The 18211-nt window shown below is 34.8% G+C and overlaps 1 protein-coding gene across 1 annotated transcript; it reads right to left on the reverse strand.

Annotated features, from left to right (window-relative positions):
• Positions 1-11943: 11943 nt before the first annotated feature.
• LOC115885830 (craniofacial development protein 2-like) lies at positions 11944-12804 on the reverse strand. Its single transcript, XM_030904855.1, has one exon. The coding sequence runs from the start codon at positions 12802-12804 to the stop codon at positions 11944-11946; it is 861 nt and encodes a 286-aa protein (XP_030760715.1).
• Positions 12805-18211: the final 5407 nt, after the last annotated feature.

Below are 18211 nucleotides of genomic sequence, written 5' to 3' on the forward strand. Positions count from 1 at the left end.
AATGTATCACTTAATTTTTTTAAATATATGAACTATATAACGTAGACTATATTTTATTTTGGTAAAAATAATATAACACAATATTTTTCAATTTTTTTCACTTTAAATCCAACCAGCAACCAAAATATTATTTTTTCGCAATACTTTCAAGAATTAATTGTTTTCCGCTTTACATTACCTTTCGAACAAGCTAAAAAAAAGTATCAACCCAAACAAACGCAGCATCTGTGGCGGTGTCACCATAAAAATTAATGGAATGCATAATTTTTCTGATAAAACAACTCCACTGGCTTCCTTCCCTTCATGAAGTTTCCCACGGGAAGCTATTTTTATACGTCGTGCTCCCCAACTACACCAGACGCGCATTTCGCTCATCATCTTAGCCTCATAAATGCCCTGCTACTCTCCTAACAACTGAAGCGTAGTACCATTGATTGAAAAAATTGGGAAGATACGCAACCTAATGGGCGAATTCGTGAGAAGACTGATTTTATTTCCCCTTACATAACAAGTGCTGTACGGTGGAGACACCAGTCGGTCATCTGCGGTCAACGCATAAAACACTAACAGCGCTTTCAGATGGAGCGGACCGTCGTGTTTTTTCAAGATAGCCGTCGGACGAACTCCGTCGGACTGTACTGATTAATTAGTAGTTCTGGCAACACTGTCTCCGGCAATCACTCACTCTATCGACTGAAAGCAGAACTACGATATGGTATTATTTATCCGCTGCCAAGGTTACTATATTAAACAGGTTGCCTCGTAACTTTTGGACCAGTAGGAGCGAAGTGGCCACTACGTCACAGGTATGCTACAGACGTAGTTGATGACGTTTCCGATAGTGGCGGATTGAGTTACGAGCAAATACGTTGAAATAGAATATACGACGGCCTCCCCATAAAATCAATGCGAGGATTTACGTCCCAGTATTGAAGGACAGAAAATCGAGACGAATTGTTTCAAGACATAAGTTCATCCTTGTTTAGTCAAACCTCCTACAACACAAGGATAGACTTATGTAGAAAATGCATTGAAATTCTATAGCCATCTTTCAATATCGGGACGGGAATTTAAGCGGTACCCTCCGTATATTTTATTTTAAACGTATTTGGTTACGAGACAACCTTATCTTTTAATAACCTTGATCCGCTACGCTGTAAACGACTCAGCCAAACCAAACCAAACCAAACCTTGATCCGCTACGCTGTAAACGACTCAGCGCGCAGTGCTAAAGTAAATCTCGGACAGGCAGACGGCAACGCCAGCTACATCTCGGACAGGTTTTGTGTCACGAAGTCGCCCATAGGGTTGCGTATCTTCTTATTTCTAATCAACTGTACAACGACCAAAAAACTGGAATTAAAATACACTGTTATCATTCGCCAATTTCCAGATTTTGCACCAGCTATGATGAATGGACCATTTATAAAAGAGAAATAATGAGTACACCTTTGTGGTATTATACAGGGTGAGCCTTAAATAAGTGCAAATATTTTTAGGGGTACTATATTTCGTCTCCAGAAACACGATTATGAGAATGACTTCGCAAAAAAGAAATTAAAAATTTGGAATTTTTTGAAAAAAAATTGGAATTTGCGTTTTGTTTTTAGTTAAAAACATAATTTCTTGATAATATGGCAACATAAACATAAATTATATATACAAGAAAGAAAACCCTCTAAAAGATCTAGGATTCTGAAAATTTAAGCAAAAAGAAATTTTTTTGAAAATTTTCAAAGTAAAATAACTCGTTTTTTAAGAACTTGAAAAAGGGTAAAAATAAACTATTATTATGTTGCTTTTATCGAGAAGTACCAGCCCAGAAAATAGTTGTACTTATTTAAAACTCACCCTCTATAATAATATAACATAATAACAAGTTTTTTTTTGTGTAATATTCCACTTTAGTTAGGATCCGAATGAAAACCAGCTTCTTGAAGGTTCTTTCCTTGTCAGTAAATTTGGTATTAACCAAGAAAAAAAACATCTAACCTTTCAGGAGGTGTATCTCCACCGTTATAAGAAGAAAGATAACGACGTAATAAAGAACCAGAATAATAATCTTTAGAATTATTGTTTTTTTGTGAACTAATCTGACAATTTACCGATCTATATCAAGTACAATTTACTCCATTACGAATAAATGCCATTCTCGAATCCTTCATAAATATTTACCACCAGATTCAAAAACACAGAACTACGATATTTTAATCTGTGAAATAGGCGAGGAACAACAGAATGCTCTCAAGAGCGCCTCCACTGTTTACTTTTAATTAAGTCTTATTACATGCATTAGACGGCTGGAGCAAAGATTTCCACCTTATCTTCACATATATTCCATCTACGCTAGCAAAATTTTCCCTTCTCGACAACTTTTTCGTTGCTTTTATAATGTTTTCCGAGAACTTTTGTAAACATAATCGACTTCCATGTTCTTCCTAATCTTGCGTAGGTTCATATTGACGATTTACGTAAACGAGATTTAAATATATTCGATTATTAATGCGAGATTTTCGTTTAGATAGATATTTTCGGGTAAATATTTAGACACCTTATTATTTACTAATGAAATATTAGTAAATAATAATAAAAATATTAGTAAATAAGGTGCCCGGTGGCGTAGAGGTACAGGCCCTCGTTTACCAATCTCAAGGTAGTGGGTTCGAATCCTACACCCGGCATTTCATCAGCCGAGTTTGGGTACCTAGGTCGACTCAGCCTTAAATGAGTACTTGGGATTCATAATCCTGAGGTAATAATAGGCGGTTAAAGCGTAGTGCTAGCTACACTACCTTCCTTGTATACCGAACGGCTCTAGCATGGCAAGCTGTACCTTGCTACTCCCAAGGCGTCAAACGCTATACCGGGTGTTGCATCGTCGGACGGGACATAGGAAATCCCATGTAAATTTTAATGGGGTCAATTATTGACTTCCCTAATTATTTTAGAGAATAATTCTATTTAGGTTTATTGAAGAGCACTAAAACCCACATTCAAAAGAAAAACTTGAGACATTTTCGATTAGCTCGTTTACGAGTTATCGCCGGTTTCTTTTTAAATATTTCTCCTTTCTTATGGCCCTGTATTTACTTATGAGCACCAGTCAAGGTAAAAGATAACTGTCAAATGAAGTTGTCATTTCAGAAATTTACCTTTTTAGTGCTTTATTATTATCGAAAACTCATTCCTATATCGGAAATCTTAAAGATGTATTTATAAATACAAATTAATATGAAGCACCAGTCAAGGTAAAAGATAACTGTCAAATGAAGTTGTCATTTCAGAAGTTTACCTTTTTAGTGCTTTATTAATATCGAAAACTCATTCCTACATCGGAAATCTTAAAGATGTATTTATAAATACAAATTAATATGAAGCACCAGTCAAGGTAAAAGATAACTGTCAAATGAAGTTGTCATTTCAGAAATTTACCTTTTTAGTGCTTTATTATTATCGAAAACTCATTCCTACATCGGGTATCTTAAAGATGTATTTATAAATACAAATTAATATGAAGCACCAGTCAAGGTAAAAGATAACTGTCAAATGAAGTTGTCATTTCAGAAATTTACCTTTTTAGTGCTTTATTATTATCGAAAACTCATTCCTATATCGGAAATCTTAAAGATGTATTTATAAATACAAATTAATATGAATTAAAGTAAAATAAAGTAATCGATTACAAGGTTAATTATAGTATTATTACAATATTCAATAACTTAATAATTTAGGTACTATTAAATTGTTAGAACTTTAGGATTTAAGATGTTCAAATATTCCTCCATCGACTGCTAGACAATAACCCAGGCGATCATAAAATTCTCTTCTTGCATTCGCTAGTTGGTAAACTGAAATTCTATTGCATTCGGCAGAAATAGCATTTTTTAACTCGTCTAGATTTGGGTATTTTTTATCCTTGTATATCCTGTTTTTTAAATGGCCCCAGAGAAAGAAATCATTTGGCAAAATATCAGGAGACCTTGCTGGCCAATTTAATGTATGTTTAGGCCAATAACTTTTCCGTTAAAACTATTGTCTAAATATTCCCGAACAGCCAGGGTACTATGTATATGATTTTCGAGTAGTTCCAAATAATATTCTGCATTATATTTCCCGTAAGAAATAATGGCCCGATAATATTGTCCGAATATCCCTGCCCAAACATTTACTTTCTGTGGATATTGCGTCCTTGTTTCGACAAACCTGTGTTGGTTTTCTTTGTTCCAATATCGATAATTTTATACATTGGGTTCATTATTTAAGGTAAACGTGCATTCGTCAGTGAAACATATGTTTTTTTAAAAATTTCCTATCCGTGTTTGCTCTTTCCATCATATCAAAACAAAACGCCTGCCGCCGTATTTGGTCCCCATCTCGTAGCTCTTGGTGCTTTTCAGATTTGAAGGAATAGTATTTATGTCGTTTCAAAGTTCGAAACGCTGTAGTGTGATCTATTCCTATTTCATCCTCAAGTTTCCTTGTGCTGATCTTTCCATCGTTCTCTTCCACGCACAATAAAACTTCCAAGTCGGTATCATTTCTTGCATCTTCTCTTTGTTCCTGCCTTGCTTCACATCTGCAGTTATTTATTAGGGTACTTTTGGTCTCAAATCTCTGGATATTCCTTGCGATTGTAGATTTTCCAGGTATCGGTGTATTCGGATACAGAGCAGCAAACATGTCCGACACCTTTTGATAACTATTTCCTTGATAATACCATTTAATCATCAATACTTTTTCTTCGGTAGTGTAATTCATGTCTAATATTTGCGATGTAGGTATGAGTTTTTAATAATAATAATAAAGCACTAAATAGATAAATTTCTGAAATGACAACTTATTACATATATTACTACATATAAGAAAGGATAAATATTTAAAAAGAAATCGGCGATAACTCGTAAACGGGCTAATCAAAAATATCTAAAGTTATTCTTCTGAATGTGGGTTTTAGTGCTCTCTAATAAACCTAAATAGAATTATTCTCTAAAATAATTAGGAAAGCCAATAATTTACTCCATTAAAATTTACATGGGATTTCCTATGTCCCGCTCGACGATGCAACACCCGGTATACGGGAGCTATTATTATTATATATTAGTAATATAAATATATTGTTTAAGTAAACTATTAAAATATTTTATTAATATTGTCGCAACATAGCATAGGGGTTGTTCGCTAGGATCGCTTAGACCAGGATCTCTCTGTCGATTAAAACAAGAATAATAGAAATATATACATTTATTGTGGAAAAATATACAATAGTTCAAAAAAGTATGAAGAAATAAGAATGAATGGAAATGCCAAGACTTACAGAGTATGCTGAGATAATTCGTTCATTGAGGTAACAACATCTTCCCTGGCTGACTGGCTGACTGCTGACTTCTCAACTAACTTACTAACTCTCTGACTAAATGGTAAGGTCCGATCGAGATCTCGGTCTCGGTTACAGTCATTCTCGGCTAAAAATCAAGCCGAGATTATCGACCCCGGCCGAGACTGCTCACAATCGTTAAATTAACTTATTTTGGAGCGTATCTCTCCACCTATCGATGCATGGATGATCTGATCGAATCACGACGGGGATTTCCCGGACGGCTGAAGAATCGCCTTCGTATTTCTATGCGTACAATAATAAACAATGAACGAAATGTTAGACGTTAGTGTGTTATTAATGTAAATTTTATAAATTTAACAGAATTGTGCTTTTATATGAATTACTCGTATATCCTACCAATAAGTAAAATCTGTGTGTGTAATTATTCACCTCCATACAGAGTTCTCAAACCAGCAGCTTATACATTTCTAGTCTGCACAATTCTTTAATCACTATCTTCTAACTACAGTTCCTAAACTACAAAGCCAAAACACAGAAATCCGACTATGTCTAGGATAACGATCTGTCGATATTAAACATTCGCGGAGCATTTTTGACCCGATGAAACTCTACGCCGAAAACTTTATAGTTGCTTATCGGAAGTCGATTCGCGAGACCATTTCTTTGCCTTTACTGACAATCCAATTCAACTTAGTTGAAAAGTTTGGCGCATCCGCCGCGTTATTTACAACTCGCTACTGTTGTATCTGGCGAGGAAACGATCGCCCTGCATACGAATTATGTAGATTTTTTTAAAGATATTTTAACTCGGCCAAAATAGTGACGCACTAATGTTTTATTATTTTCCTGTGGTGGTATTTTTCCTATAGATATCAAATTCCAGGCAATTATTAGTATTTCTAATAACTAAAACATCTAGAAATGATAATCTGTCATTGTTCTCAATTTCATGCGTAAATTTAATGGAAGGAAAACGATTATTTAACTTAGAAATAAAATTATCTATGGTGTCTGAATGTGTGTCAAAAACAGCAAAAATATCATCCACATACCTAAACCAAACTCTTGGAAAATACTCAAACTGATTCTTAGCCTCCACTTCAAACCTGCTCATGAATAAATTAGCCAAAAATGGAGACAATGGATTACCCATTGCTGTACCTTCCCGCTGTTCAAAAAAGTTGTTATTAAATTGAAAACAATTTTGTTTCATACATAACGATGTAAGCTCAATATATTCAGTCACAGTTTTGTTGTCGAGACCATTTGCGTTCAGTAATTCCTTCAAGTAGCCTAAAGTATGTGGAATTGGAACACTTGGGAACAACGAAGATACATCAAAGGAGACCAAAATTTCACCTTCATGCAATGTTATATCTTTAATTTTGTTAATGAATTCAATATTATTTTTAACTGCGAAAGAAGGTTCATGATCAGGTAAATTTTCGAACTCCCTTGATAACCATTTTGCCAAATTATAAGTCGGAGAACCTACAGCCGAAACAATTGGTCGCATAGACTTGTGTGAATTTTTGGCAAAGCATACAATTTTGGTAATGAGGGATTGGATACTTGCAATTTCCTCTTTAAAGAAAGATCAATAAGGGTGTTACATTCCTTTAGAGTTTTTTTAACGTCTGCTACCATCTTAGGCAAAGGATTCTTTTTCAAATTTATGTAGAGGCCATTATCGATTAAGCTGTTAACCTTATCGTAATAGTCTTTTTTATCTAATATAACAACCTTATTTCCCTTATCAGCTTTTAGGTAGAAACAATCTTTGTTACGCAAACTCTTGACAATATTGTGCTCCTTGTTAGATTTTAATGATTTACTTGAAACGATATTTTTTGATAACTGATTTCTACAAGCCTCTCTTGTAAATACTTTAGAAGCCTCGGGCAAGTGCTGAATAGCAGTTTCAACACCAACGACGATTTCCTCCAAAGCGCTACCAGAGTTGGGCAATGCAAACTTTAAACCTTTGTTTAATAAACTGAGCTCATGTTTATCAAAAGTTTGCGAAGAAAGATTCTCTACTATGTTTATGTCTCTTTGGAAAACATGTTTGTTTTTAGAGCTTTTTAATTTTTTAAACTTATTATTCAAAATGGACATTTTCTTAACAAATTTTGAATTGATAACCACAAACATATTTCTCTGAAAGAGACACCAACATTCATACTCTACATTAGTTAGCTTATAAGTAAGTTCTTTGTAAAGTCCATAGGCTTCAATTTCAAGCATACTTCGTTTACTATACAGAAATTTGATTTCTAAATCAAGCCAATTTTCTTTACCTTGCAATTTTCTCTACCTTATCACTAACGTTACTTTTTGGAATATCAAATTTAATAAAACTAGAAAAAACTGAATTGGCTTTGCATGATTTAAGAAACCAAATATCTGCTCCTAATAACCTAATCTTAGTACTAAACTTACGATAAAGATTCAGTTCCGTTGACCGTGAAGCCATCGAAGATTACAGTTGAGGGTTGGAACCTTTGGTGTTACACAGCAAAATAAAATTACACTAAATCACCACAATACACCAAAACACTGTTACTTTTACACTGGACGCGCGTTTCGCTAACCATGTTAGCATCATCAGCAGATGATTATAAACTAAAGTACAATCTACAAGTTGAGCGTTTATATACTCGCCCAGTAGGTACCAAGTGGGAGTGGCAAAATCTAGCCAACCGAGTCAGAGCCAACTGAGCGTAACAGTTAATTTCCGCCACTAGAGTAGTAGGAACAAAGTAAAACTATATTTTAATAATTACTCCGAGTTATTATTACATACTTGTTTTACAATTTTTGTAATACAGTATCATTCTATGATTTTTAAAAGAAATAATCGAACGAGTTTTATCAGAGTTATTAAATGATTAAGTAGAAATAGTTAATATTTAGTAACTTCGTAAGTGTTATATATTTTAATATAATTATGGATTTAATAATTAAATAATTATCTTAAGTTTAAATTGTGGTAAACTTGTATGAGTTTCAATCATTTATATTTAAAATCTTAGGGAAGGCAATATAGATTTTAGGCAAGAGAACTCAAGGGAAGGACTGTGTAATTAGTAATTAAGACTTTACAATTTTTTTTACTTGCCATTTTTCTTGTAGTTCACGTTGCACGTTGACTCTTCATTGTGTCATACACAATCTGAATTTCGGATATGATGCAGAACCTGAGTTTAAATATCTTTGTGCAGAACTGATAAATTGGACCAAATATATTAATTGCAAGGTATTCAAAGAAATATTTTTGTTAACTTTGCAAACATTTAAGGCATGCAATAATTTAAAAAAATTTTGACGTGAGATTACTTTATAATTCTTGGAAGTCTTGGATGATAAAGATTTGAATTATTATGGGTCTGTTTTGTTTAAGAAGCTAACAAATAATTTCAAAAACTCACTACAAACAAACTCTCAAAATATTATAATGGTAGCAAATTTTTAAAATCATGCATAGGTATAATGTTCTATATTAATTGGACATACTGAATGTAAACTAGGTATAGATGCTGCAATCGATAATATATTTTGTTGCTTTTTCATATCACACAACATTTTCATCATAACAAAAAACCGTCAATACCGTTACTTATATTATAGGCACCTATGTATACTTAAATCCCATAATGATGTTTAAAAATACATAGGTATACATACTATGAGTAGTAGTTGTGACGGTTTTTTATTCGGTATGATGAAAAGAAGTTGCAAACTAAATTATCGTGGAACTATATTTTAATTTATTTTTATCTACAGTAACTATTACTTATTTTTTGTACGGCGAATTTAGATTTATGGGCCATCCATAAATTTACACCGTACGTTAGTTCGAATATTGGTTAAACCTAGAAATACCCAGGTAATAGCCCGAAATATGCAAAAGAGGGAATGAGTTTAGGTTAGATTAGAATTAGGTTTTAGTTGGTTTTGCATTAATAAAAATATAGGACTAATCTAAACTTAACCTAAACTGACTTTTTTTGCATATTTCGGGCTCCTACGTGGGTTACCCTACGTTTAACCAATATTCGGGCTTTCACGGTAACATAATACTCATTCTGATTGGTTTAATCTGGCTCCATAATGAAACTGTGGGTTCGAGGTGCTATTGCAAATTAATGCCATTAATTCCTATGTATACACATACCTCACATTTCTATAGTACGCCTATGATTGTTGTGCATGTTGCAAAATCTGTGAATTTTTCTATATATTTTAATATAAACATTCTTTTGACAGAAAATGGCGTTGAGCCGTGACAGACCACGGCCTTGACACGACATGTCATATTTATTTTAAACGTATAATTTAATAAAATTACTGTAAACCACTATAAATACGGATTGTTGGTTAGGTTCAAAATTGTTTCTCTTCTTAAATAAATTTATGCGTTAACATTATTAGGCATTTGCATAAAAGTGTGCATTTTGGGTGGTATTCCACAAAATTTGCAGGCTATTGGGGAAACAGAAAATGTACAGATTACAGAAAAAAATTGAAAATAACATTTATATTAAAACAGCATCATATGTCACTTTTTCAAACATGTTCTTGCAACACACATTGCAATCCACAATTTTAATTTGTATGTGAATATTTAAAGCTTTATCACTTTAAGCAAAATCGTTTGAAACTTGGATACCATATTAATGAATATCAAAATTACTTCTTCTTAAGGTGCCGTGCAGATTCCTGCGTAGGCGTTCATCTTTTTCTTCCTCATCAGATGGTTCTGTTAACTGCCGCGACTTGGAGTGCTTGGAAGTCCTGTACGCCTGTCCAGTGACGAATATTTGTCAGCCAGGATAGCTTCCTTCGTCCTATCCCCCTTTTGCCCCCCTCTATTTTACCCTGGAGAATCAGACACTGAAAGTGATAGCGTTCTCCACGTAGTATGGTCCCAAATAGGCTATTTTCCTCTTCTTGATGATTTCGAAGAGTTCACGTTGTTCCAGACCAGCTCTTCTGAGAATGTCTTCATTCCTAACACGGTCGACCCAGGGCACTCTTAGCATTCGTCGTAGGGTCCACATTTCGAAGGCTTCAATTCGGTTTATTGTTGCTACCTTCAGTGTCCATGCATCCACACCATATAACAAAACGGACCAGACATAGCACTTCACCATTCTGTATCTAAGGCCGAAGTTCAAATTCCTATCTGTGAGAAATCTTCGCAGTCTCTACAGAAAAGTAGATCTTGCTTGTTCGATCCTGCATTTGATCTCCTGATCCGGATCCCACGTTTCGTTAACCATGCATCCCAAATATTTAAATTGTGTGACCTGCTTGATGACCTCTCCATTTAAGTAAATTCTGGTGTTCGAAATATTGTTTCTGCTAACAGCCATAAATTTAGTTTTTGTAGTATTTATGTTTAAACCCAGTCTTTGACTTTCACTGTTAACCTTATTTAGAAGGATTTGGAGATCATTTGCATTGTCTGCCAATATCACTGTGTCATCCGCATATCGGATATTATTAATTGGAATACCATTTATTTTCAAACCAATGGGACTATTGGAGATTGACTCAGTGAATGCTCTTTCCACATATAAATTGAACAACATTGGAGATAGAATACACCCTTGCCTTACCCCCTTTTTTATTTCAAAATCTTCTGTTACTCCCACGCTATGTATACGAATTTCAGCTTTTTGGTTCCAATACAAATTACTGATGAGCCTTATATCTTTTCCATCAAGTCCCAAGTTTCTGAGGTATGATATAAGGAGGTTATGTTTAACCACATGAAGACATCTTTTTTCTGATCTTGGCAATTCTGTACTAAAGTTTGAAGACTGAATATGGCTTCTCTAGTACCAAAGCCGTTCTTAAATCCAAATTGACTTTCTCCACTTACTTCCTCACATTTTTTGTAGAGTCTTGTATGCAGTACCCGTAAAAAGAGCTTAAGAAAGTGGCTCATTAGACTAATAAGACGATACTCTTTACACGAAGTTGAGTTACTTAACTTGGGCAGCGTGATAGACGTAGAACGAAGCCAGTCTTCAGGGATGTGACCGGTGTCATAGATGTTATTGAAAAGCTGTACTATAGTTTTTAAGTTTTGTTCATTAATTAAGTGGAACGTTTCCGAATACATATCATCAGGCCCTGGAGTTTTGTTGTTTTTCATTAATTTAATCGCATGAATAATTTCACTTTCCAATATGCTTGGTCCTGATGGCATGGGAATCTCAGTTGCAGGGTTTTCTGATCTTTCGTCGTTGAAAAGATTAATGGTATAATTTCTCCAAGTTTGCAATAGCTCTTCTGTTTCCGTTATAATTTTATTTTCATCAGTTCTAATTAGGGTTATTGATGTATTATGGTGTAACCCAGCTATCTCTTTCACTTTCTTGTGAAGATGGAAACTGTCTCCATGGTGACTGAGATTTTCGGCCTCTATACATCTCTCCTTCAACAATGTCTCTTTTGCCGTTCTTATTTTATTACGAATTTTTCTTTGCATAGATTTATATTCGTTGTGATTATTCTGGATTTTAAATTGTTTTCGTTGTTCCATCATTTTTAAAATATCTTCACTCATTCACTCGTTTTTCGCTGTTGTTCGATTAGCCGTGAGGAGGTTTCCTTGAAAGCTTGCTTAATGCCCAGCCAATGTTTCTCAATGTCATTTGTACTGACAATACTTTCCAATTCTCATTTATATGGTTTTCATATCTCTCATTCATGTCTCTGAGAAGTTTTGGATCCAAGTTCTTTCTCAAGCTTTTTGGTTTAGGTTTTTTTTTATTACGCAATAGGATGTTGGCACGTAATGGATTATGGTCCGATTCAATATCGGCACCTGACATTGTAGTTACTTTTGTGATCAGGTTTTTAAATCTATTATTAATTAGTATATAATCTATTTGATTACGAATAATACGGTAATCATTGTCTTGTGGAGACTTCCAGGTATAAAGTCGTCTAGATGGGAGTTTGTACCATGTATTTGTGATTGTAAGATTATTTTCTTCACAGTATTGTATCAATTTCTCACCTCTGTCATTCCTTTCACCTAAACCATAATTTCCGACCACAGATCCCAACCTGCCTTTACCGACTTTGGCATTAAAATCTCCCAAAACCAAGTTTATTTCATTACTTTTTGTGAGTCTTAGCACCTGATCAAGTTGTCTGTAAAAGTCTTCAATCTCGTCCTCTGCCTTTTCTGCTGTTGGAGCATAGACCTGGATGATATTGATATTAATAGGCCTGCCCAGTAACTGAATTAGAATTACCCTTTCTGAGAGAGGAATAAAGTTCTTCACTGACTTTTGTAAATTCTCATCCATTAAAATACCAACCCCTCGCTGATGATTTTGATCAATACTGCCATTGCCGGAATAGTAAAAGACTTTACCTTTCGATTTAATCATTCCAGTGCCAGGCCAATGGACTTCACTGACTCCAAGGATATTTACCTCCATCCTGTTCATCTCCTGTATTAAATTGTCAAATTTTCCAGCTGCAAACAATGTTTTCACATTCCAAGTCGCAATTTTTGTTATCTTATCTATTTGGAACCGGAGGATTCTTCGCAACTCTTGACCACTTAGGTCTGCCCGGGACTAGAGGCCATTTGTTTTTAAGCTTCCAATATAATAAGAAATACTAGGATGAATATCCTGAGGATATCTATGAAGATCTTTAATGCGGTGGTTTCCCGTTGCCTTCCGCATTTCCCTGCCGTTGACCACCTGCTGGTTCTTTCGCCTTTGGGGAGGATTTCTCATCCCGAGGACAAGGAAGTGCCCTCACTCTTGTTAGTACTTCCACCCGAAGCTGTTGACTTACAAGAGGGAACTGCTTATACCGGCAGTCATTCGACAGAGCCTCGTTAGTTTTCTAGCAGGGTGCACCACGTGCAGGTGAGGTTGTCAGTTGGGTTAACATAGGTAGGTATATGTTATCACCCCTATCACCCCAAAATTACAGCTTTAATAAATTATTATTGAATAAGGACCAACCCTCACTTGAATCAAATCTAGCCAAATAAATTATGCCACATATCACATCAAAATTAGTTTATTAACTCATAAATGTTAATCAGGTTTACCATCTAATGCAATATCCGAATAAAATTATTTCCTATCGGAACTATGAAATGCAATAGTAAAATTACATGCGAAGTTAATTTAATTTATTCATTGCTTATCTGGTTTCTTGCTCTGCTGGTGCTATTAAATGAAATATTTTATATTATATAGCTTTCCTTGTGCACGCCAGGAAAATAATTAAATTGTTGCGCATAATTTTGTAGAATTTATCCAGCAAATAACTCTGGCTAGAAGCTTATCGGCAAATTCGATTTAAAGCTAAAATATCGTATGATCGAAAAGAAAAACGGCGTCAAATAGGGTTGGGAATGAAAATCGATGATAATTTTGGTGAGGTCAATCTCTAGACGTAATTTACTAAAATTTGACATAAAGCTTGCAAAAAATTAACACTAATTTTAGAAATACTAAAAAAGGATAGAACTTTTCCAGACAAATAAATATATTTGATTTTTTTTTCTTCTCGAATTTTAAACCATACCATTTGACAATATTTTTAACTCGATATAAAAATAAATTACAACATTCTTAAGCTTCATTCAGAACCCCGCAATTAGTGGAATAAATTAGTGGTTTCAATTAAATTTTATACTTTTTAGTTTACTACTCGCCAGCACCAGGTACTTCGTCCACAGGCTGTAAACACATCTTATCAAACACTGTTGACATCCGAAGTCTACCACCTTGCTCAGACTCGACATCCGTAAATATACCGGGGGAGGTCAAATCTGTTAAGATATCTTCTGACAAGGAGGCTATTGCTGCTTGTAAGTTTCTTGGGCTGAAAAATGTGGAAATGGTTGTGGAAGAAGGTGCGAGGAAGGATGATGGCGGGCTACATGTGGACCCGTTGACTCCGCCTGTAGTTCGGATGACGCAAAATTCGGATGAGGCAGATGGGCGTTATTTGCTGGCTAGACTGAGGGACCCTTCCATATTAAAACCTATTCGGCTATTCCTCGCCTATCTCCACGATCAACCCTCAAGTGTGTGTTTTGAAGGGTACACCAACACCAGCATCAAATTATATATGCCCCAGAGGGACTTCCTAGTGACGCGGATTCCCTACGTAGGATATATTATCGCTTCCACAACGTATATGATATTGACTCAGCTGAAGTGGATGCGGATCTTTCTGCCTTCAGGTCCTTCTTTTCAACGGAAAACTTCAACAGCTTCAGAGAATTAGGGAAAGTCATACCAAGTATTTCTCCAATGGCTCTCCAAATAAAAATAAAAATATTTTTTTAGGTGAAATGACGCGAACAGAGGATCAAGCAACCTCTGAAAAACTCGACGATAGCAAGCTTAGTGTTTTTTAATTAATATTCAGTCCTTAAGACATAAAACGGATGAATTATATCTTTTATTAGAAGAGCTCAATTTTCCAGAAATTGTTGCCATAACTGAACATTGGTTAAATATGGATGAGCCTGTATTTGTCAAAAATTACACTACAGTAACTAGATTCAATAGAAGTAACTCATCTCATGGAGGTACTATGATAATGTCTACTAACAACGACTTTACAGCAGTAACTAAGTTCGATACCCTAATATCCGAAAAAAAATTTGAATTTTCCGTCGGTTATCATAATGTTTTTGACCTTTATATTATTTGTATTTACAGAACACCTGACGCTGACGTGCATATTTTCAGTCAAAAATTGCTAAGCTTGCTTGAATCCCTACCTATAAAAAGTAAATTAATTTTGTGTGGCGATCTAAATATTGACTTTTCCAGTGTGTGTGCAGCTAGGGAGTCTCTCCAGTCCATTTTTCGTTCTTTTGGTGTACTCATGCATGTTGACTCACCAACTAGAATAACTAAAACTGGCTCTAGTACTATAGATTATGTCGTGTCGTCTTTTGACCCGGAATTCGTTGACTGTAGAGTCCTTCACTTAGGTTTCTCTGATCATGAGGCAGTATTGACAACGTTTTTGCCACATTCCAAATGCAAAAATACCTCGCGCAAATTGGGCCGTATTTGTCGGATAAAAATTTTCTAAATTTTCACCACCTATGTCTAACAACTGAGTGGGTTGTCCTCTCGGCTGACGTCGATTACGAATTTTCTAGATTTATAAATACCTGGTCTAATCTGGCGTGCAAGGCGTTTCCTCTTAGGCCTATCAAAAGTAAGCAAGGTATACCCTGGTCTACGACAGGCTTGCGTATATCTGCAAAGAACATGCGCTTATTATCTCACCTTAAAAAATTCACAGACAGCGTTTTCTTTCATAATTACGTGAAACTTTATAGAAGAGTTTATCGTAAGACTATAAAAGCTGCCAAGGACATTTATTATAATAGGAGGCTAGCCCAATCCGGTAATGTTGCTAAAGAGACTTGGGCTATTGTAAATGACTTAACGAATAAGACTTCTTCGTCTGGCACAGTCTTTAATTCACCTGAAGATTTAAACACTTACTTTGTTAATATGGCTAAAAATTTAGTGAACACCATAACTCCTTCTCATGATTTACTTTCATATCTCCCTAAAGCAAATGAGAATTTACACAGTTTCTTCTTCACGCCCGTAGCATTAAATGAGCTCCGTAGTACAATTAAAAGTATTAAAAATAAATTCTCATCTGGGACTGATGAGCTTACTCTCAAAATGTTCTCTGAACTTCCGGAATGCACATTAATCTATCTTACTACTTTAATTAATGAGTCATTCCAAAAAGGAGTTTTTCCAAACTGCCTTAAGACAGCAATAATTATTCCTCTGCATAAAGGAGGAGATAAAGATCAAGCTTCGAACTATCGCCCAATTGCTATCCTGCCCACATTATCTAAGATCATTGAAAAATTGGTTAAAAAAAGGACTTCTATCTTTTCTCCTTAAATATAAAAAGTACTTTCTACCCATCAATTTGGATTTCTAAGTAACAGTTGCACAAATGATGCTATTATGTTCGACCTTTTTAATAATGTATACTTTAGCCTGAATAACCATCACTCTACAGCTACAATTTTCTGTGATTTCTCTAAGGCTTTCGACTGTGTAAATCATAATATTTTAATTAACAAATTGCAATACTATGGATTCAGGGGAGTGCCGCTCGAATGGCTTAAGTCGTATCTTGGCAACAGAAGGCAGCTTGTGAGGATTGATACGTCTGTCTTCTTGTAAGCCTATAGAATGTGGTGTCCCTCAAGGTTCAGTACTTGGCCCTATTTTATTTCTGGTGTTTATCAACGACATTGCAAATCTAGACATTAGCGGTAAAATCTGCCTCTTTGCGGACGATACTAGTTTCACTTGGAGCGGTCCAGATGTTACGGTACTATATGATACTATATCCAGTGACTTACGCACCATTAAATCTTCGTGCGATTCTAATCTCCTATGCCTCAACCTTTCAAAAACTAAAGTTTTGTCATATAAAAGTACTATACAACCTTTTGTACTTAATAACACCACTATTGGCGTCGTGGACTCTGTGAGATTCTTAGGACTTGTTGTGGAGAACTCGTTAAAATGGGACTTGCACATCAAAGCCTTTTCAAAGAAACTAAGCTCTGCCTGTTTTGCGCTAAGATCAGTGTCTAAGGAACTTAACTCATCAACCTCTAGAATGGTCTATTATGCCCTTTTTGAGTCGCATCTTCGTTATGCCCTTCCATTCTGGGGTACTTGCTGCGCGACAAAATTTGATCGTATTTTCAAACTATATATGTATTTTCGATACTTATTGGGACTAAACAGTAGAACTCACTGCCAGAATTTCTTTAAAAATTTCAAAATACTGACTCTTCCTTCCTTATTCATTTTTGAATCCGTTTGCTTAATCCGCAAGCACATATTCTCTATTCCCGGAAAGGCCTTCTCACAACTATCCACTTAGGAATGCGGAGCACGATATTTATCTGCCAACCCCGAGCTCAGAACTAGTTAAGGGCTACTGTACAATGCCAAGAAAATGTACAATTATTTGCCTTCGAATATAAAGTCACTTCCATTCTTTCCCGCATTTCGCAAAGCTCTGAAATCATACTTACTGGAGAGAGCCCTATATGCGGTAAACGACTTTTTTGTTGATGTTTAATCATGAACAATTTTGAATTTTAATTTTAATATTTTGATCATCTCACACACTGGTTAAAGGTCTAGTATTTAATATTTTATAACTCTTGATTTTATGTTATTATAACATGATTTTATCCATTTACAGTTTTCCTTTTGTAAAACTTTCTAGATACGCCTGTGTACTGCAATGTCCATATATGTTTTATTTGCAATTTTATTTTTTGAATTGATTTTTATTGTATGGCATTTTTTTATTATTTGTATATTTGTTTTTGTGCTTTTTTTTTGTTTTGCTTTGTCGATGAAGCTGTTTTGGCTTTTTGTACAATAAAGCGTTGTTTTTTTTACGCTCATTTAAAATATTTAAAAAACACAATTAAGATTAATAGAATATCCTACCAACAGCTTGCATTTATCAGTTGTATCCATAGAGACAGCTTAATATTTAGCTTAAAAAACAATCAGCTTTTAATTTCTAACCACAAATTTTCCTTGAGGGAAGATAATCAAAGGCCAAAATGACATTTCTCTCAAATTTTGAACTATAATTAGTGAAAAAGTTAAACGTTGGATAACTTTTTCTACTAATTGAAAATGTCTACTACTAATTTTGACGTTCTGAATGCTTACATTTAAATGAATGTATTTTAAATTTCAATCTAGAGTGCTCTGGCTGTGTTAAAAACACTAATTTTTAATCAAGAAGCCTTGAAAAAATAAATTTGATCTTCTAATGTTT

Source organism: Sitophilus oryzae, unplaced genomic scaffold, assembly GCF_002938485.1.
Source record: "Sitophilus oryzae breed Bouriz unplaced genomic scaffold, Soryzae_2.0 scaffold_425_pilon_pilon, whole genome shotgun sequence".
NCBI lineage: Eukaryota > Metazoa > Arthropoda > Insecta > Coleoptera > Curculionidae > Sitophilus > Sitophilus oryzae.